General features: G+C 48.2%; 1 protein-coding gene across 5 annotated transcripts in view; it reads left to right on the forward strand.

The window, feature by feature from the left end:
* GRIK4 (glutamate ionotropic receptor kainate type subunit 4) overlaps nucleotides 1-12,748 on the forward strand; it is a 180,264-nt gene extending 167,516 nt beyond the window's left edge. For 3 of the 5 annotated variants that reach the window (XM_065697041.1, XM_065697042.1, XM_065697043.1), the window contains exons 14-22: nucleotides 1,609-1,718; nucleotides 3,771-3,944; nucleotides 4,077-4,242; nucleotides 6,417-6,642; nucleotides 8,006-8,134; nucleotides 10,267-10,385; nucleotides 10,903-11,264; nucleotides 12,486-12,538; nucleotides 12,660-12,748. In XM_065697041.1, coding sequence (XP_065553113.1) covers nucleotides 1,609-1,718; nucleotides 3,771-3,944; nucleotides 4,077-4,242; nucleotides 6,417-6,642; nucleotides 8,006-8,134; nucleotides 10,267-10,385; nucleotides 10,903-11,264; nucleotides 12,486-12,538; nucleotides 12,660-12,706 — 1,386 coding nt within the window. In that variant the 3' untranslated portion in view covers nucleotides 12,707-12,748. Of the gene's footprint in view, nucleotides 1-1,608; nucleotides 1,719-3,770; nucleotides 3,945-4,076; nucleotides 4,243-6,416; nucleotides 6,643-8,005; nucleotides 8,135-10,266; nucleotides 10,386-10,879; nucleotides 11,265-12,485; nucleotides 12,539-12,659 lie in introns of those variants that run through there. The other 2 variants (XR_010616437.1, XM_065697044.1) reach the window with 2 other exon arrangements.
* The last annotated feature ends 8,981 nt before the right edge of the window (nucleotides 12,749-21,729 follow it).

Here is a 21,729-nt window from a genome sequence, read left to right on the forward strand (position 1 = left end):
TGCTACAGTCCCAGCTGGTGACTGCAGCTGAGAATATCACTGTATCCTAGATATTTTTTAGTAAAGGAAGATTTTTGGGCAACAACTGTTGCCTTTTTTTAGCAACAGCTTGGTGTTTAGAAGAACTACCAAGACCTTGTGAAATTCAGGTTTTGCGTAAGATTCAGAATGCTTCAGTAGTAAAACTGTGTTTTAATGGGAATGGGATTTAGAGTGCTGGTCTGGGGGGAGTCTGGGGAAGGAAAAAAGGGCCAAGATGTGATAAAAGCCTGTTTCCCCTCTGATTTAACAGTAAAAGCCTTGGCAAGAGCTCTGACTCATGGGCAGCTCCCTGGTTGAAGGTGCTCGGGGAAACTATAGACCTTGAGGTTCTGGGATGCCAGGACTGACTCTGTGGTTTGGGGCAGGAGATAGAGGCTCCTGTGATTTAAGGGCTCATCATTTCGCAAGGTTGATGCAAGCCTTTAGCTCTATGCTGTGATTTACATGCTGTTGCTGGGATATTTAGCGTTATGCTGGGATTTATATGCTGCTGCTTTCCGAGGAGATGGGAAGGGAAGAAGATGCTTTGAGGTACATGAGCATTGCCCAAATATTTGCAATGTTCAGGATGGGAGGGCCATGTCGGGGGTGCACAGTGAAACAAAGCACTTTGTGCTCCACAAGGATGATATAAATTGCATTGCACTGAGAGCAAAAGAGCACTGCTTAAGACCTGTGGCTCCGTTTACTTCTGCCCTTGTCCCCTGTGGTGGTGTTGAGTGTGCTTGGAGGTACGTTAGTGCTGCTCGTTCCACCCTGCAGGAGGCTGTGTTGTATGCGCAGAGCTGGTGGTGATGGGAGAAGCACACTCACCGACATGGGAAGTGTTCAGCTGTTAAGAAACTTCTAGAAATGAATCCTGCTTTTGCCCAAATTCTGCTGTATTTGATGAGTTTCCAGCAGTGGCAGCAGTGTCCTCGTGCAGATTTAAGGTGCTTTGAGCGAAGATCAACTTGCTTTTTCTGGCACTGAAGCCTTATTTTCAAGGAAAGGTGGTTTGCTGAGAAGAACCAGGAAACTGACGCATCCCAGAGATAAAAATACCGCATTCCCTGAGATAAAAGTAATAATTTTATTGAGTTTTGTGGCGAAGAAACATTCCGAGGCCCAAAAAAAGAGAACCAGAAATGTTGCAAACGCTTCTTTTTATGTTCTTTTTCCTGCCCAAAAATATTTTCTCCCCACTCTGCTTCGTGCAAAGGATCCCTCCCACCTCTGAGCCCAGTCGTGCTCTACCAGGGGAGGGAGCGCAGCCTGCTTAGGCTCTGGATGTGGTCCAGCACAGCCAGCAGAACCATGAGGAGGGCAGAGCGCTGTGATTGTCCTGATTTATCTATCAGTTCACCCGGAGGAATAAAAGCAGTTGAGATGGTGAAAAAAAATAGCCTCAGGAGATGAATTACAGCAGGGAGATGCTGCAGGACTTGGTTGGTTGATGCATTCACTGTGACCTGTTTGCATTTGCAAAGCCCTCTTTATTTCCCTTCTGTTGCTCCCATCCATCGTCAGCATCGGCTATGGGATTTGTAGAAACACAACACAAACTCCTTTCTGTTTCCCTTGCAGGGCCGCAAACCTGGCTATTTCTCATTCCTGGATCCCTTTTCCCCTGGCGTCTGGCTCTTCATGCTGCTCGCCTACCTGGCCGTCAGCTGTGTCCTATTCTTGGTTGCTCGGTAATGTGCCTGCTGGTGCCTTTTCCTTCCTCGCGGTGCCATCTAGCGTCATGCTCCCAGACCCGGGGGTGGGGGGGGGAATCATAGTGAGGGGATGGTCATGGGGACATCCCCCAGGCCAGCGGATGGCTGCTGGTATGGCTGTGACAGGAGCACCATGGCGTCGTTCAGGAGCGTTCTTGGCCGCAGCAGTGCGTGCCGGTGCCGAGAGCTGTGTGGGAAGGGTGGGAGGAGGTTTGGGAGTAAGGCTGATGCTGTGCAAATGGTGCTGCTCCCTGTAGATGCTTGATCTGTGACACCCAAGCCAACTACTTGCCTTGAAGGAGGCTGGCAGGTAGCAGCAAATGCGGTCAGAGATACTAGTGCAGGTTGCAGTGGTGATGCTTGGTTCCTGTGGCCCTGTAAAACCCCATGTGTACAGAAAAGGAAAGTTCATTAATATCCTTCAGCAGCCTCTTGGTTGATGTGCAGAGCCTCGCTTGACAGCTCTCAGTTCCACTTCTCTATGACTAATTTAAATCAGCCTTAAAATAAATCACTGAGTGCTTGTCTGCAGCGTGTCCCCCATCAAGGCCAGGGTCTGTGCTCCGCTGCTGTTTTCCCTGTGCTCCTAACAAACTGCTTGTGGTTGGTGGCATAGATGGGTGATCCCTTTCCAGACAGAATTGAACTGTGTCCTGGCTATGTGTACCAAAGACACGCTCAGGACTTGACGGCTCTTTCGGGACACAGTTAATACCCAATTCTCATTACAGAAATTGGAACTGTGCTGTCACACAGTCCCTTAGCATGGCTAAAGTTGTCATCCTGACAAGGTTTTAATGGTTTCTTCAAATGCCATCACAGCCCCAGAAACATAGCTCTGAAGAAACCATGGAATAATGCGGTCCAGCACTCTCTGCAGACTGAGATTTGGTGCCTCTTTAACCCCCTCCATTTGGTTTAAACATGATCCTCCAAAGAGGTGCTTTTACACAGCTTCCTGCTGGAGGTGGAGGTTTGGATGCTGCTCTCTGCCTTGCTCAGCAGTAAGGAGCTTGTGACCATGTGAATTGCAGCAGACTCTCCTAGAGCAGTGGTTTTTACTGCCAGTGCTTGATACAACCTTAGAAAGTCTTGGAGACATAACCTGGCATCACAGTGAGGTAGGAGATGCAGAAATGAAACTGAACAGCACATTTGGTTAAACGGTGTGTGAGCTGGCAGAGCCACACAGCTGTATTGGCAGTATCCCCAAAATGACCCTCCCAGGCACCAGCTTTGTTAGCCATTAGCAATATAATGAAATGCAGCATAGGAATTAGAAGTCTTTCTTAGCAACCGGGGAACCGAGGATTGGAAACAGCACAAAAAGAGAGCTAGGCTGCCATCACTTCGATGACAGGCTGTCAGTTATTTCAGTTTGCCACCTCTGTCCTGTCCCTGTGAGCACTGAAAGCATGTGATGCTTTGAAACACCAGCACTTGGCTTCAAACTGGGACCTAGACCTCACTGGGGCAATCAGACCTTCTCAGAGCAGCCATCTGCACCGATACAGTTCTTTATCTTGATGGTGTCATGCATTCAGGTCTCACACACTTCCCTTTTGAACTTCCCTTCGGTGCTCATTCTGCAGCCGGGAGCACAGCCGAAGGTGCTTGATTCCAGTTCCACATCAGGTCTGCGCACATCTGGAATGGATGTCTGCGCACATCTGGAATGGATGTCTGCGCACATCTGGAATGGATGTCTGCGCACATCTGGAATGGATGTCTGCGCTGTGGGTTTGCACACAGGGCTCCGGGCTCCCCACAGCCCGTGCCCAGGTTTTCAGCAGAGCCTTTAGAAACACTTGCAAATCTTAACAAGAAAGCCTCTGGCTTCTGAATCTTAAAGCAAGCATTTCACACAGCGCTGAGCCCTGGGCATCAGTTGACAGCAAAGAGTTTCCTCCTCAGAAATATCTGCCTCTGGGAGAGTCAGGGTTTTTCACAGCCCTTCTTTCTTGGTTTGGTTTCTGTTCTCCAAAGTGCCCCATTTCCCAGGGAATTACCCATTTCTTGTCATTTCAGATTGACACCGTATGAGTGGTACAGCCCCCACCCCTGCTCACAAGGTAGATGCAATCTCCTCGTGAATCAGTACTCCCTCGGCAACAGCTTGTGGTTTCCAGTCGGGGGATTCATGCAGCAGGGCTCCACCATTGCCCCCCAAGCATTATCCACCCGCTGCGTCAGTGGAGTGTGGTAAGGTCAGCCCTCCTCTCGAGGAAGGCTTCTCTGTGTGGGTCTTTTGTGGGCAGAAGCAGGCGGAGGGTGGGGATGGGGATCCGTCCACAGGGAATCTCAGTTCACCATCTTTGCTTCTGCTTTCCCTAGGTGGGCATTCACCTTGATCATCATCTCCTCCTACACAGCCAATCTGGCAGCCTTCCTCACCGTGCAGCGGATGGATGTCCCCATTGAATCTGTGGATGACCTGGCTGACCAGACAGCCATCGAGTATGGCACCATTCACGGCGGCTCCAGCATGACCTTCTTCCAAGTAAACCCCATTCATTTGCTAACTGAGGCTGGGGGTGCAGAGGGCACCCTTTAATCACATTTGGATGTCCCCCCACGTTGTCATTCCTGCTTCTGGCACAGGAGGGACCTCTGGAGAGACCCCTGGCCACAGTGGGTAATGGTGGGATGAATGGTTGGGGATGCATGGCAGAGGACAGGGAATGCAGGATGCTGTAACATAGCATCCTGGTGTGCTCTTGGGATGCTGGTTGACTAGGATCAGGACCTCTGCTGATGCCTGGACATGGTGCTTGGACTTAGAAAGCAACTTACCACTGGGAGTGTCACCAAGTGGGTGAGAGAGCGGGGCACATCCCTGTGTCACAGTATGGTATAACCAGGTCTTCAGCAGATGAGCATTTGCAGTCCAATTTCTATGGGTCTTTATGTGCTTTTGATGTACTCTTAGCTTTTGTATGAGAGTACCTCCAGTTAGGTAAGCAAAGCAATGTTTGCACACCCCAGGCAGCGTGTGTCAGAGTGCTGGAAGTCTGCGTGTGGTCAGTGACCCTGAGAAAAGTCAAGTGTATGCAAACTTAAGCGAGCTATTTAGCCCAATGTAATTTTTGTCTTCCCTGCTCCGTTCAGAAGGGAAATAAAGGAGTGAATCCTCTCTGCTGTGCTCTGAATGCACAAAGAGCTGCTTGAGGATTATTTATTTATTACTTGTTGAAATTCCAAGAGGAGAGAAAGCTTTTCTCGCTTTTTTTCCTTGCTCTGAGTCTGAACTGTATTTGGAAGCCTAAGAAATCTCTCAAGTGAGCTGGGGCTTTTCAACCCAGCTTTGTGCCCTCCACAGCTTTGGCAAAAAGCTACTTTTAAGCAGAACATTATATCTAAAATGAGCTGAACAGAGCCCAAGTGACCATGGTAGTTGTCTACGAGGCACTCGCTTAGTTCTTTTCAGGAAGGCTTTCAGGTTTAAAATCCTGTCTGTGGCTCTGTGCTGCCTTCAGGGTGATGGAGTTGCTGATACCAGATGAGGAATCAGCAAAAGGTATTCTTGTACCATTTGCAGTGCTTCAAACTATGTTGGGATCCATTTACCTCTGGTGTAATAATGGTGGGTCGAATACAGTGATGGATTAAGCCAGCATGGCTGAGGCTGTCTTTACTAGCCCTCAGTTACTGTTTGCATGAGATGTATGTCCACTGCTGGAGCACCTTGCCTTGTAACCTGTCCTGGCCATCATTTCCCCTGATGCTAACACACAGGATTAAGGTTTAAAGGTGCAGTGAATCGGGAGCACAGTCTCTGTTTGCCTGTCCCTTGCCCAAGTGGCTGCATCCGGGGGACAGAGCTGGACGGATGAGGACGGTAACTGGGTCAGCAGCAGATTCCTGGAGGCTCTCCAGCATCATTCACCAGCCACAGAAAATGAGCCCTGCAAGTGCAATGGCAGGAGGTGCCCTAATGTCATGTCTTGGCTGAGAGGGGAGGTGGCGTAAGAGGTTCTGTGTGCTGCAGAAATGCAGGGGGAAAGGGGCAAATTCAGAAGCTCCTTATGTAGACCAGAGTGTGTTTAGCCTCAGTTTCTGTGCCAGCAAGTTTCACTTGTCAATCGACCACCAGCAGAGTCTGAGGATCCCGGACTGGTTGAGCTGTAGTTCACTGTAGTCAGTGAAAAGGCTCCAATTCTCTTAAGCAGACACTTTGATTTGCCTCACAAGGGGGTGAACCAAAATCTGGATTCAGGGAGCAACAAACTCCAAAGAGCTTTGGTGCTGCCTGCACCTTCAGAGCTCTTCTCAGGGTGATGGCGTCTGGCTGTGATGCTGGTGATGTGTTAAGCACAAAGTCCTAGTGACAGACAATAGGGTGTGAGCTCTGCAGGGAGCATTTGGTGGTTTAAATCAAGCTATTTCTTCTGGCTTTTTTGACTGTTATGGAAACTATGTCTTTTTCTAAAACTGAAATTATGCAGAGAGCTTTGCTGGAACGCATTGGAATTAGGTATGCATTTCATGCCCAGCTTTGCCAACAAAGCCTCAAATCCACCAAGTTATTTGGGCCTCTAAATCTCATTGAAATCAGTGGAGGTTAGGCATCTAAAGCCTTCTGGAATCTGGCACCAAATCTTCTTTGGCCTTTCGGTAGTGGGGTTTATGTCGCAGCAAGATGCTCCTACCTTAACTGCTCCCTTTCTCCTGCAGAACTCCCGCTACCAGACGTACCAGCGGATGTGGAACTACATGTACTCCAAGCAGCCCAGCGTCTTTGTGAAGAGCACGGAGGAAGGGATCGCGCGCGTGCTGAACTCCAATTACGCCTTCCTGCTGGAGTCCACCATGAACGAGTATTATCGTCAGCGCAATTGCAACCTCACGCAGGTCGGGGGCCTTCTGGACACCAAGGGCTACGGGATTGGCATGCCCGTCGGTAGGCAGTGAAGACAAATTCTAGTCCTTCTCAGCTGTCGGCAGAGGACCGGAGCGTTTGAAAGGCTGAACCGGCTCTAAAGCCAAAGTCACGTCTCACAGCTCTGGCCGGGGTCGTTTTCTACCTCGGGAGGAAAATCAAATACATTGCGATTGCCCAACAGATGTGCGAGACCCTGCTTTGATCCAGAGCCATGTGACACGTGACTGCGGCTCTTTAAATAATGTGAAAGATGTGTCAAAATTGCTGCTTATTTTCTGCATATATGCTCTTTTCTGACTGTTTCTCCTTTGAACCGGTGTTTTTGACTCGTTCTGTGCTCCTGGTTTTATCTAAGTGCTGTAAAAGTAGTGTTGCTGTAACTCTTGTTTCTTAACAGCTGGTGGTTCTTTAAGCTCCAGGACAGAGAATTGAGCAATTCAGTGACTATCTCGATAATCAGGTTTAACAAATGCAGGGGTTTTGTCTTTTAAATGTGAGAGATGGCAAGAGAACATCATCTCCCAGGGCAGCACAAAGGAAGGACATAGTGGTTGTTATTCCAAGCCATGGGTTGTTGTTTCAGCCACTCACAGGCTTAGGAAGCCTTGTTCCTGGCCTTTAATCACCTGCACTTAGCAATACAAAGTTAAGATGAATTGCATCAGAACTGTCACTCAAGCAATCACTACAGTTGAGCTAACATGCATAAGCTTGTAAAGTCACAGTAACCTGATCCTGAGTACAAATCCTTACTTTCAGGACTAAATTTGTTCTCGCATTGTCTTGTTAAACAGTGAAACTGTAGCAGATAAGAAAGGCAGAAAAGCTGCTGGCTGGGACAATAGTGCAGAGTTACTGGGAGAACTGAGGTCTTTCCCACGGCCCTTCTTTGGGATCATCATCCTGGCTGCAGTACAGCTCGGTGCTGAGCACAGAAGTGAGCCTCCTCTACCATGAACCTTTGGGCTTGCGTGTAGGGTGATCCTGCTGCTGTTGCAGTGCAGCAGTTTGAGGGAAGAGGTGTTAGAGCAAGGTAAAGCTGGAGTCAGGCTGACAGGAGAAGGGACCTCAGTGGTCTGGAGGAGCAGCAGTGTGATACTGCAGACCCTGCCCCTGAAGCCAAAGCTCTCCCTTACAATGGAACTCTTTAAATGGGTCTTGGTGAACAGGTGGATTTGCCATCTGAATGAGAGATGAACCAGTTGACAGTGCCAGCAGAGAGGCTGCAAGTTTCAAAGGCTTACACGGACTGAAGTCCCTTCCAAACCATCCAGAGATGAGCTTTTGTACCTGGGCACACTGGCAGGGCATCATGACGGGGATGAGCGAGGAGGGAGGCTGGCTGAGACGGTGCCTTACCACCTACCTCTTGGTGTTGCAGGCTCTGTGTTTCGCGATGAGTTTGACCTGGCCATTCTCCAGTTGCAAGAGAACAACCGGTTGGAAATCCTTAAGAGGAAGTGGTGGGAAGGAGGCAAGTGCCCCAAAGAGGAGGACCACAGAGCCAAAGGTAAACCACACGCGTGCTGGGAAGGACAAAGCAGTCGAAGCATCCTTGCCAGCAGCGCAAGGTTGAATGTCCATCTGCACACGAGTGCTGCCAGGTTTTCTGCCTGAGAAGTACTTTTTCCCCTTGTGCTGACCTGAGATTCCGTCACAATTCAAGGAGAAAGCCAAACAGCTCTGCTGTGCCTCATGCTGTGTGTTTTTGCCTGGGGCAGAGATAGCGAGAACAACCAAATGACAAATATTGGAGGCATATGGAGGGGAAATTAGTTTCTAATGAATGTCTGGGAAAATGGATGGCTAAGGGGATCAGACCAAAATCCTGGGTTCCTTCAAGGGAGATGGATCTCCACCACAGGCCCGCTGGTTAATGGCTCCAAGTGAAAGCGCCTTTTAAACAGCCGGGGGAAGAGATGCAAAGACTTCATTAGTACATCTGTAAACTGAGGAGCAAATTCTTTTGCAAGGCTATGCAAATTTCCATCAAAGCTACCACATTAGGCTGATGTCCCAGCGTGAGAGCAGTTGCCAGCTTAATGCAGTTGCTGCATGTTTTAGTTTTGGCACTCACCCTTTCCTCAGCAAGTGTTTGCTGGGAGGCCGGCAGGTCCCCCCCATTGAATGGGCAGTCTTCTGACCTCTCTAGTGCAGAGATGGAGAGTCAGGATGGGTCCATCGTAGCTCTTGTCTTTGCTTGACGTTGCAGCAGGTGGAGGTGTTCCAGCTCTGAAGTGGAATCTGGTCTTTGCTCTGTTTTGAGGTAGCTTTGAAAGGGGGTAGCTGGGAAACAGGATCCTGGGCTGCTCCTGGTATTACCCAGTACACTTCGTGACCCTGGGCAAGTTTTCCTGCTGTTTTGTGTCAGAGCTCGCTTCCTCACTCTGGGATATGAGGAAGGCTGTAGCCTGCTGCTAGGTGTCTATGGAAGCAGGAGATACCTCTCAGTGAGCTTGTGAATGAGTGTCTGTGGTGGCACTTGGTTAGAATTATAGAAGGATGTAGAGAGAGGTACTGGCCCTAAATTCAAATTGAGTACGCTGGGTGGGGAGAATGGTCTTTATCTTGGGTCTAAACTCTGAATACGGGCTGTTTTCTGCCCCACAATTGCTGTCCTATTGGAAACAGCTCTGCAAAAGGCTGATTTACAGAGTGCTAGATTGCTCCGGAGGCAGTGCCAGGAGAATGACGGAGGAGGAGGGAGAAATGTGCCCTCCTAAGTTTTAGAACAAAACAGGTCAGCGATTTACAAGGGTTTTGGTGAGATTCTATGTCTAAAAGCCACACAGAGATGAAGTCAATAAATCATTGATTCTTACACTTTGATTTAGTGCTACAGAGGGGAGACGAAGACTTTCATAGATGTTTTTGTTGAGTAATGGCCTCATACAGTCACCTTGCTGCAAAACACCACACGCTTTTTAGTGATCACTTGAATCAGGGGCCCAGACCGCTTGAGACCCAAACCCAGTAAGCACAGAAGAGCTGTTTCTCTGAGGCTGTGTCAGCCCAGCCCCATGGAAGGGGCTGTTTCCTCCTTATGGTCCAGAAAGTGCTGAGCACAGAGCACCCAACCCCACAACCAGGTACCGCTGGGTGCCAAGGACCCCATTTGGTCACTATACAGTGTGAAACGGTGTTGGGTCCCTGTCTTGTCTGGAACCTCTCCTTGCTGCTGCAATAGAAGCAGCTGTAATCATTTTTCACCAGCACTTTGTAGTGTAATCAAAGGAGCTTTTCTTGATGCCAGCTTCTTTTAAAGCCTTTTCTTGTCTTCTTCATCTCTGCTTCTTTAGCATGGCTCATCTTCCTTTGCTAAGTTCAAAGTAACTAGAGCTGGGTGAATAATTGTGCCCGATTGATCTTTCATTTTTCCTCTTGTTTTCGGTTTGTCCACAAATTGCTTTGTACTTCCCACCAATGTACTCGCTCTTTATCTGCAAAATCATCATTTCTGAGAATGCATCTTCGATCCTGCAGTTATTGCAAGTCACTCAGGTTGCCATCTGAGTCATGCGGTTAGCTATTAATAGGACAGTGGTTTTGATCCCTGGCTGGGGATATGCAATACCAGCAAAGATGCTTGCAATTTATGTTGTGCCTGCCTCTCACAGCGTTGTCCCTTCTGCTTTATTTTAGGCCTGGGAATGGAGAACATCGGCGGAATCTTTGTGGTGCTCATCTGTGGCTTAATCGTAGCAATTTTTATGGCAATGCTGGAATTTTTGTGGAGCCTTCGTCACTCTGAACAATCAGAGGTAGGGCCTGAAAGTGTCCTGATGGGATAGTGTATGCTTACTGTTAGCTGCGGGGTGCTCAGCAGTGCAGTGCTCTGGAGCTAGTAAGGCTGAGATGAGCGTTCCTAGTTTAATGAGACTTCAAACACAGCGTAAGGCTAGGTCCATTGGCCAGGATCTAAAATGCATTGATTCCTGCTAAAATTGAGGCTATGGGATGCTCCAAGGGCTTTTGAAGGGAACAAGGATGCGTACAATGTCCAAGCACCTTTCCTAAAGAAGGGATCACTTGACTATTTCTATCTGCAGCAAGTCTGGGTCTCATCTGGGGAGCCAGAACACAGCAGGGTCTCTGACAAGAGGTGGAACCTATTGAGCCAAATCAGGCATAAATGTCTGAGCACTGATGTTGACAGCCCAGTGGTCAGATTAACGCCCGAGGCCGTACCGCTTTGGCATCCCAATCCAGAGCAGACGCAGCACTGCTGGGGCTTGCAGCTTACTTAGGTGAGCAGTATGTCTCGGGTCTGCCTTCCAGGTGTCGGTGTGCCAAGAAATGGTGACGGAGCTGCGCAACATCATCCTCTGCAAGGACAGTTTCCACCCTCGTCGGAGGCGAGGGGGAATGATACGGACTCGCCCCGTTCTCCCGGAGGAGCGCCGAGCCCGCAGCACAACCACGCTCAGCAATGGGAAGCTGTGCAGTGGGGGAGAGCCAGATCCCCTGGCACAAAGACTGGCTCAAGAAGCCGCCCTGGTCGCCCGAGGGTGCACGCACATCCGCGTGTGCCCCGAGTGCCGCAGGTTTCAGGGTCTGCGGGCACGGCCGTCTGCGGGCTCGCCCGCACGGAGCGAGGAGAGCTTGGAGTGGGAGAAGACCACCAACAGCAGCGAGCCTGAGTAACGCTGGGGCAGGGGGCATTGGGGTGGGACGAGAGGGTCCTGTTCCATTTTACAGAACATGGACTTGTACAATGTCAACTCGTTTTTAAACTCAAAGCAGTTACCCCCAGAGCAAGGTGGACCTTTGGGCTGATGCGCAGGCCTGTCCAGAGGGTCAGCTTTGGTTTAGGTGTCCGAGAGGACGCGTGTACCGCCGAAAGGGCTGATGCAGCAGGAGCGAGGTCCTCTGCCTGGCCTGACCCCAGCAGTTGTCTCCGTGCCACCGTGCGGCCCCGAGGTGGGAAGGATGGACGTGGTGGGTAACTGGTGTAGCAGATGTTGCCCATACAGGGGCAAGAATGGTTCTTTAAGCTTCAACACCCCAGGCCGGGAAACAGGATGCTGGCGCTGTCTCCCCATCACATAGACTTACCAGGGGATGTTCTCAAAGGGCAGGGAGGGGTGTGTCTTTTTATTTGATGTGGATAAGGGACGGGAAGGGAGGAGGCATTCTTTTGTTTTGGTTTATTTTGGGTACGTCAGGACCTCGTCTGCAAGGCACCAGGTTTCAGGTGCTGAAATCTTCCTTTTCAGAGTCTGTTGGATGGACTGAGGGAGGAAGGGAAGGATGGGATGGGACAAGCCCCCCGTGAGAAGCAGCTTTTACTGAGAGTCCATCTGAGGAGTTGTTTAAAATGCATAAATATAAATATATAAATATATATATACATAGATATATATATATTAAGATGCCAAAAACCAACCACCCAACACAGTGAACTTAAAGAGGCCTTGAAACGCCTGGAATTTCAGGGGTTCTGTGTCTTTCATTTAGTTCTGGGGTAATCTTTTGCTTTTTCCTTCCTGCTTTTGGGATCGGGTAGGGGGAGCCTTTTGAGGAAGGTGAGGTGGGACCTTCCTGCCATAAGGGAGGTGATATTTGCTGCCCACTGTCGCTCCCCAAAGCATCCACAGCCCCAAACAAGCGACCGAGCTCCCCTTGTCCATGACCCCACGGAGCACCCTCAGCCTTGAGGGTGACTTGCAGCCCATGTCTTGCAGCAGCAATGCCTCACAGCATTCGAGATAACCATTAGCCTGGGATGTGATGTAAGGAAAAATATTTACTTCCCTAGCAACAGCAGCAGCTCACCCTCTGCTTGGTACAGACGTGGGTTTTACATTGACAAATTTGATTTTCTGATTGAAAAACAAATTCTATGCAATTTCTGATTGTAGAAGGGAAGAGACGACAATGGAGAGAGGCAGGGGAGATAAAGCCGTGAGTGAAGGTACATCCTGTTCTTGAATTGTTTTTTTTTTCCTTTTTGTCTTGAATGTACTGAAATAAAAGATGTCCTTGTATAATCATGCCTTTTTTTCTCTTTCCTTCCCTGTCCACACGCACAAAAGTCATGAGGCAGTTTGAGGCCCGTCTGCTCAGGAAGAAACCCAGCTGAAAGGGAAGCGGTGCTTTGGCTGTTGCAGGTCTCTGCTGCCTGAGTGTGCCCACATCCGTGGTGTTGCCGTTATCTGTAGCTGAATGGAAACAGGAGAATAAAAAGAAAAGGCAAAAAGAAAGCAAGCTCAGGATATGCGGTGGTGAAGGGTGAAAGAACCCACAACTAACAGCAGTGCAGTCTGTTCAGGGAGCCCAGGTTTCCATGCGGTGTGGACCACATCAGTTACAGCCTTCCGAGACCTGCTGATTGGATCCCGGTTGACCAGGGTGTGAGGCTTAGGTACAGCAAGTCAAATCCATCATGTTGTCACGGGCAGGAGCCTGATTCCAGCAGATGCTTCTGAAGAGGATGTGCAGGGAACAGGATGCCATGGTGATGGGCACATTAGAGTTGTTCTGTTGTTTCCAGCAGCATGTGAAAAGAGGTGTCTGCCACACAGCGACAGTAAAATGTGCATGTTCAGAGAGTGCTCGTGTAACCAGGAGGAGAGGATTTAGAGCGTATTATGCAGGATGTCACGAGAGAAGTGCATAAAGGTCCTTTCTGGCCTTAGTGTCTGTAAATCTGCAGTGAAGGTGCAAGCATTAGATGAGGTAAGGCTTTTCCAGAGCCCGAGAATCCGGTGCCAGGGGATGAGAGGGGCAGATCCTCAGGTGAGGTAAGTCAGCAAACCCTCCATCCCTGCCCTCTGCAAGGAGCCGCACTCGGGCTCTCAAAGTACTGACAGCAGCAGCAGAGACATCACAGTGTGCCTGTGTTGTCTTTAAGTGCCGACATGTTTTTACGAGCAGCAGAATATCTTCATCAAAAAGAAGCTTCTCTTTAAAATGCATTTACAGATTAGCAGAAGAAAAGGCTCCATGAATCATTTATCAGACCTGATGTTTTCTCACCCCTTCACCGCAGTGAATAAAGCAGGATCTTGATAGAGCCAGACATTATTCCTCTGCTCCTCCAAAGATCTTGCAGTCATCTGCTCAGCCAGATTATTTCAGGAAAGAGATTATAAGAGACCACCTGGTTTCTCACTGTCTTGTCTTTTCAGCTCTCCTGTTCGTTTGTGCCACCCATATGGTATTTAGTATCTGGGTCTGTATTTTAAGGAGATGTTTTTCATGCCCCTCTTGCCCTCTTCTGTCTTCTTTAATGTTCAGAATGTTTGCACTCAGAATAGAAATGGACCTCGGAAGGGGAGTGGATGGATAGAAGGTGCTGTCATTTGGATGCCTTTTCTAGTGTCTCTGTAGGTCCCGTATTTCCTGCTCGCTGGTAGATGCCTACAGGTTTTAGACAGGAGGGACCCAGAGCAGGCAGCATTACACATATGCCTGGGTTTGTGCTCACACACGTTTGTGTGCCCAGGTGGGTTTACATCTCACATGTTCTCTCCCTCTTCAGTTTTTGCTCTCATCTTTGAAACTATTGTGGGAGCTCTTTTGCTCAGCCGGTCCCAATGCTAATGCAGTTCAAGATCTGGAGTGGTTCACTGTCCAAAAGGCACTTTCCCAGTATTGTCATCTCCTGATAAAACTCGAGTAATTCTAGTCAGATATCTCTGCGAATTCCACCGGGAGCCAAAGATTAGATCAATTAAAATGCAATACTTTGTTTTATCCCCTGTAACCGTTTTGTCTGATCCTCTTGCTTCCCCCTCTCTTCAGGGGCTGAGGCCTCACATTTATCCCTGCAATGACAGCCAGTTCTGGGTCGACAGCACTTTGGCAGGTTCCGAACTAAAAGGCCTGAGATCTCTCCTTGTGCACTAAAACCCATGTTTGTGGTGATGTTCCAGCCAGTTCCATTTGCAGCTGATGATAAAAACCTATTTTCTCCCTGAAGGTCGCGTGGGTGAAGCTATTAACAAGTTTTGGGCTATTTACTGGGGACACTCACTGCACTGAGTAGCATACGTAAAATAGGAAAGAGTTGCTCTGTGCACCACGAGAGCCCGCAGGACTTAGCAGAGAAAGATGGTGAGCTGTAAAATAGAGTTAACCCTTTGTATAAAATAGATTTAACCCTTTGTATCAAATAGATTTAACCCTTTGGACCATAGTGGTCCTGAGACAGGAATCTTTTTAACCATTTCAGATCCACAGGAGCCTTCCCTGCCATGTCCACTTCTCTCCTTGAGCACTAAGTGCCCTTGCCAGGTAAGTGACCCAAAAGGTAGAGGCAAAGGGAATAGCTATTGTTTTGCTTTGCTTTCCTTGCACTAATCCTGAGTCACAGAAAGGGTCTGGAAGGGGGCTGTATCCCAACAGTCATGTAAGCTGGCGGAGATACCTTCAACACTGATAACTGCAGCCATGGGTGCAGGGTAACTGGGCTGGCACAGGAATGTGGTTAACTGGTTTTGATGGGTGACAACTCTGAATGATCAAGACATCCACTGGGAAACGGAAAGCACCTGTAGGCAAGGTCTGCTTGGTGGAGGCTGGATGGCAAATGGTTTCTAAGCTTATCAAAGAGTAAAGAAGCAAAGGTGGACTGCTCGTTGTTTAGGTTCGGGGTGAAGCTGTCACGATTTGGCTATGAAAAGCGATCGGTGAGTTTCATTTAGCTGTGAGATTAAGTACTTGCAAGATATGTATTTCTTTCTTCTACATCACTTTTGTAGCCAATGAAGGTGATGAAATCTCCTGAAGTGGCTTTGACTGTATGGCTCTGACAAGAGCCTGGCAGTGAGGCACCTCTCCAAAGCAAACGAAAGAGCCCAGTGGCTTAGAGGCGTAAGTGGAGGCAGAATCAGGCCAGTGACCTGCAAAAGGAACTGCAAAGTGCCATCAGAAATGGTAACAAGTCAGTTTGGGCTCACACTTGACACTTGCAAGTGTGCTGAGCTTTGTCCCTCCTTGCTGAATAGCTAACCATGAAGGTGTGTGTATATATATATATGTATATATAAATGAGGATCTGCAGCTTGAACGGAGTTAGCAGAGCAAGGGCTCAGCATCCTGAAACGCCTGCTGAACAGAGGATAAAGCACCCACAGTTCCAGAAACCCCATTAAGAGTTTGATGGCCACTAACTGATTGAAAATACAGAGCTGAACTCTTCTGGGTACAAAGTAGCACTGATGAATTCAGTATAAATAAGCTCCTCTGGAAGCTGATACCACACTGGGAAAATAGCCCTGTATCAGCTGGATCGGACAATGGGCAGGTTTATGCATCCTTCAGGGAGGGGGTTTTTCCCCTCCAAGGGGGAATCTGCTGTGCTCCAGCTGAGTTAATAGGCTGATTTGTGGCAGGACTGCAACATTTCATCCCAGAAAGCATTCCAGCCAGCAGATGAGGATCGCCTGCCTTGCCACCAATGTGCAGATGCCTTGGAGGGGGGTGTGCGGCAGTCTGTCGCCAGCACAAAGGGCCACACAACAGCAGCTCTCCGACAGCTCTGCTGAGGCCAGATCAGTAAGAAAATGAAGGGAGCTGGCTTAATTAACAAAGGCTTTCTCCTCTGTTGTTTAGCTCTGCAGTTATCGATGTAGCTGGCAGTTTGCAGAGGCTGAAATGACAGTAGTTGGCTGTAAAGGAGATAACTGTCAGATTAGCCAGTACATAGCTTCTGCCTAGGGTTTCTATGTCATACCTATCTTGAAGCATCTCCATGTATCAAAGGGGCTAGTTGGCCATTTGCCTTTAAAAAGTACCCTTCTCAGTGTGATAAATGAGGGTCTATTACAGCAGAAAGACCTAACATTTCTTGTTTCTTGACTTAGGCTGTTTTGGAACAGTATTTTTTGAACTTCAGTCACTTTGGACAGAGTAATCCTTTCTGTTGTATTTATTGTGGTGCTTGTAGTTTTGGTGTCTCAGGGATTTGACCTTAGGGTACAAGGGAGAGAAAATGTTTGTTAGAGTGTAAATGCAGTGAGAAGGGCTGCTCCAGGCAAACAAAGGTTCTTCTCATGGCTGGTTAGGACTCTTGTGGGATCGCATCCCTATCTCCAGTAAGGACCTGTGCTGGGCTATGCCTGCTCTGGAGCTGGTCCAAAGGCGCTGCTAGAAATCCCAATTGGTGTGCAGCATGGAGAAGAGAAAGGACTCGCTGCTTTGTCTGGGACAAAGTGTTAACTGAGGTAAGGGGGAATTTCACTGACATTGGTGAGGAGAAGGCGATTTAGAGCAGTATGGGTGAGACCTATGCTTTTTGAAACCTGTTCTCTTTGGTCTTTTCCTCTGTTTCTGCCTTCCAAACACCTTTCTCTATTCATCCCCCAAATACTCCTCCTCGTGCTGCTCAGGCTCAGCAAAAAGGTCTTGGTTTGGCTTTTGCCTGAACTCCCAGGAAATGCTCATGAATATCATCTACTGGTTTTTCAGGCTTAGCTCTTGCTGAGCTCAGATTTAAAGCCATTTATTTTGAAGCCAACAGCGAATGCGGCTGAGGAGAAGGAACTAGGGGAGGAAAAGAAGAAAGACCTCTTATTCCCAGGTGAGCACTAAGATGTCTGAGCTGCCTGCCTAAACCTGATTGTTCTTCCAGAGTCTATAGTAAATACCCTTGCGTGTTAGCTGTAGAGAAGGCTCTGATTATTGCTTGCTGAACTAAACTGGGACAAGGAGGTGAACACACAGCCTCTGGTTTTATTCCCAAGCCATTGATCCGCCACGATATCTTTAGCCCTTAGACAGCTGAAATGGAGGTCACGACGTGGTAGGGAGCCAGACATTAGGAGGATACCAAGTGTCTGCGCCCTGAGGTCCTGTGGGCCAGATTGCTCTCTTCTGCGAGGAAGCTTGGTTTGCTGGCTGTTTCAAATAGCCCCAGCACACTGCTGGCCATGTGACTGGGTCAAATGGATGGGTATTCCCTTTTGAAGCTAGACTTCAAATGTAAAACCAGAGCTTTGTAAGGGGAGTGTCTTTGTGGAGGAAGTCTGCTGGTTTAGCAGACACAATTAGTGACGCTGACCAAGCTGTTTCATTATAACTCCCCAATGCGCACATTATATTCCAAGTGAGCATCATTATTCTGGAATGGAGCCCCTTTTCTTTCAGTTTACTTTTGGACCAAGTCATGTGCACAACGAGCTGTCAGAAAGCAGGAGCAAAGATGGCAAAACTGGATAGCAAAAGTGCCACCAAGCCGTAGCAAGCACAATGGGAGACGGTCTCATAGAGGATGCTATGCTCTGCCTGGGCCACACTTTGCTCACAGTTACTTCTGTCTGTGACGGCAGTTGCATCCCAGCAGCAAGAACAGCGGTAGAGTTATCGCTCTACCAGCTTGCTGATCCACGTCAGGCTTTGGACTTAGCCTGCATCCCTTTCCTGCTTGCTCTGTCTTGACAGTGAGATAGGGATGAAGACATGCCAAGTGGAGGAAGGATGGTGCAGGGTTTGAGGTGCTGACTGCAGAGTGGGAGGCCACAGCTGCCCATTATTGCTGCACCGGCAGTGCTTAGGAATGTCACTTTACCACCCTGAGCATTGTAAAATGGGGATGAGCTGAGTGCTTCCCAGCCTCACCATGTTTACTAAATACCCTGTCAGAGAATAGAAGCGGAGGAAATCCTTTGGATTAATGGGTAGGACCCGAGGGGGTCTGGCAAAGTTTAATCTGTTCATGTTCGCAAAGGGCTCTGAGAGCTCTGGATGAAAACAGGTGGAGATTTGCCAAGTGTTTGCTAACATTAATAGTTAATTATTATGAATGCTGGCAGCCTCCATACTCGGGCATCGTCATTCTCCGAGTGAGATCCAGACCTGTAATGGAGTTGTTGCACACACAAGACGGGAAGAGACATTTCTCACTCTGTTTTGTCCTGTTCTCCCAGCCGAAGTCCCATTCCATAATCAGACAGCAGTGGCACTTCTGTCTGATCATAGCAACTAGTTATGAATCCAGAGCATTTGGCAGAGGAAGGCATAGCCATTTTCATGTCTGGATTCATTTCTGTTTGCCGGTGTCCTTTTTGTCTGACAGAATGGAAATCATGGTCCAAAATGAGATGTGCCCTGAATGGTGCAGCAGATGGGACAGACCCGGAGTCAAATGGAGAATGGCAGTGGGCATAACCAATGCCCAGGTTTGTCCTTCTTGCTGCTCAGGCTGGGTCAAGGGAGTAGCTTGCCATGGTGCTGCACTTCCCAACGTGTGAGATGGGAGAGAATCCACGTCATGATGGAGAGGACGAGACAGCAGCCAGCTGAGCCTGGCCCTGAGTGTGCGAGATTTGATTTGCAGCCATAATTTGATGGCCAGTGCCATTGCAGCGGTACCTGAGAAAGCTGCCTTTATCTAATAGTAGTCATCCAGAAAATGAAATCAAATGAATGAAAGGCTCAAGGTCCATTTGGTCCTATGAACATGCCTAGCAATTGCCAAATTATGAAAATCCAACAGATCTTCAGGCTGCACCAATGTCGTGATTTACTTTCTATTTCTGCGTTTGAACATGCAGCCTGAAGTTCTCAAGTTGAAAGCTGCATCGTTCCTATCTTTTGGCTACTGATAATAATTTAGAGTTATGGCCATGGAGTAACGTTTGCTCTAAAAGGTAACTTCAAGGTGCATTAGTCTCAGATAATTGACAGACACTGAAGAAATGATTTGGGAAGCGCTTATGTGGAACCAAAGATCTTGGTGAATTGTTACCTTAAATTAATGGTGTGGTGAGAAGCTGCTTGGAGTTGATCGGCTGGCACTAGTGCAAAATGAATGTCGGGCTTTAAAGTTATTAGCAAAGCATCAATGAGACAGCACTGCCATAGATTCATGCACTATCATTGTGTCTTAAGGGGCTCAAATCTGCAATGTGCTCTGAGTCCACAGGGCTTCAGTGGGAGCAGAGAGCACTCAGTATCTCTCAGGATTGGGCTCTTTAGCACGCTGGAGCTTAGGTTGGGCCAGCATGGCTAACAGGATTCACACCTTTAACTCCCTTCTTAATCCCCAGATGAAATGAAAGGTCTTCTCTCGACACTTAGTAAATCTCCAATTTTATTTCTCATTATTAAATCATGAAATTGGCCATAAATGTTTAAATTAAGTGAAAGGAAAAGAGATTTGTGAGAAAATTGAAGTCTCTTTGAGGAATGGAAGAATAATCTCCAAGGATGAAGAAAGTTGCAGTTGCCAAACCCAGAAGCGAAAGGATCAAAAAGCTACAGAAAAGAAGTAGAAAATTGCGTATGTTTCAAGTCCTCTCCCTCCTCCTCCCCCTAAAACCTCTGGTGAGTTAAATATAGGGAAAATTATACAGATAAGCAGCAGATGCTCCTTCCTCTGCCGCTGCCATTATCTCCATGTACACCCCGGAGAAATTCTGTGTTCTCAGTGGGTTTGTGTCCCCATGTGTGACGTGATGCCGCTTCCCTGGGCGCAGCGAGACCTGTCGACCGCTATTAGTGTGGGTTAGGAAGTAATGGGTTTAGGTGCCTCATTCCGACTAGAATTATGCCTTTTTAGTATCGTTATTTATTTTCCCTCATTAAGGTAGTGAGAAACTGATTTTGCATGGCTTGTGTTTGATTCTCCATCTCAGGTAATTTTTCAAGGGTGCATGCGTATTGTTGTGCCTGAAAGAGCCACTCCAGATCAGATGGGAATGAAATTAGGGGAGCCTGTGGCTCGTGTTCTGGATGTTAACAGTGGTTCCCTTCTGGCCTCAGTATGTCGGAACCCACGAAGTTGCTTGGACCCTGGTAAGTGCTCCCCTTGAGGGTGGGTGACATGTGGTACGTTAGAAGCGTGAGCAATGAGGGACGTATTGTGATGGGACTTTTTCAGTTATTGAGGATGTTTTTTCTGGCTCTAAAAGCCTGAAAATAATGGATTTGGATTTGGGGTGCTCTGTCACCCACCATGGGGTGAATGCTTCTTAAGTGGCACCGGTTCCATGTGCACGAACTAGCTCCAGCACTGCTGAGCACCACCTTTGGCATCTCCTGCGCAGCCAGACAGGGAGGAAGCAAGTAAAGAGGTAACTGGTTCCTGTGGCCTCTTGAATCCTGGAGGAGGTGGTGGTGGTGGGAAAGAGTGGAGTCTGCCAGGGAAGGGTCACCCGCGATGGCAACGGCAGAAAAAGCTTCAGCAAGTGGATACCTGTCTGCTGGGGGGGTGTAGTTTGAGACCCATCAAACTTAGTTCACTTGGACAATGAGACAGCCAACAGATGATAAGCACATTCAATCAGCCCTAGCTTGGGCCGAATTCAAACTGGTCCCTGGAGGTGAAAGACTATATTGTGTTAACAATTCCTGGCTTGTGCACTCCCTCCTGGAATGGTTTTTAATGCAGGCCAGGGGATACACCGGTCACTTTCTCACACTTGCAGCACTGACCCAGCGGAGGTTAACACGGACATCTCTTCTATCCAGCTGATCTGTAACTACAGAAAGCAGCAATTGAAATGTATTTCAAACTAAAACGTAGCCTGCTGGTGCCAGTTACCAGCTAAAGTATGCTCTGGCTGCCTTCTAGCAACTAAATAGCACACGTAAGCTGTGCAAAAAACATGAGGATTGTTAGTAAAAGAGTGTAGCCTCTGAATGCGATGGAGTTCTTTATCTCACTGAAACAGATATGAGAAGTAGTGGGGGAAGGAAAACCAAATGGAGACAAAGCTCTGGCTGGAATGTATTGAAAGACTCAAATAAGCCATTCAGAGCATGCAGGTAGATGGGTTTTTATGGAGCATTAGCAAGGCAGTGTTCATCTGTGCTGGCCCACATAGGAACAAAATAAAACCAATGTTGTGTCAACAGGGTAATAAGAAAGAACACCAAAGTGTTTTTCTCTCTGCTTAAGGGAAGTCAGGCTTGTGAAAGCCATGCATATATTTCAGCACATGACAGCTTGGGCTGCCAGTGCTCTGCTGCAAGGAGTCTGGGGATGATGTGGTGCCACACAGCACAATTACAAGCAGACAGTGGATGTGATTTGGACTGTGCCGCCTGAAAACCCTGACCCCTTTCACATAGTGGCAACGGTGGAATTTGCCCTGGGATGAACAGCAGTAATGTGAATCCTTCATAATCCCGCATCAGGCGATGGTGGGAATTCACACT

Source organism: Lathamus discolor, chromosome 17, assembly GCF_037157495.1.
Source record: "Lathamus discolor isolate bLatDis1 chromosome 17, bLatDis1.hap1, whole genome shotgun sequence".
Lineage (NCBI taxonomy): Eukaryota > Metazoa > Chordata > Aves > Psittaciformes > Psittacidae > Lathamus > Lathamus discolor.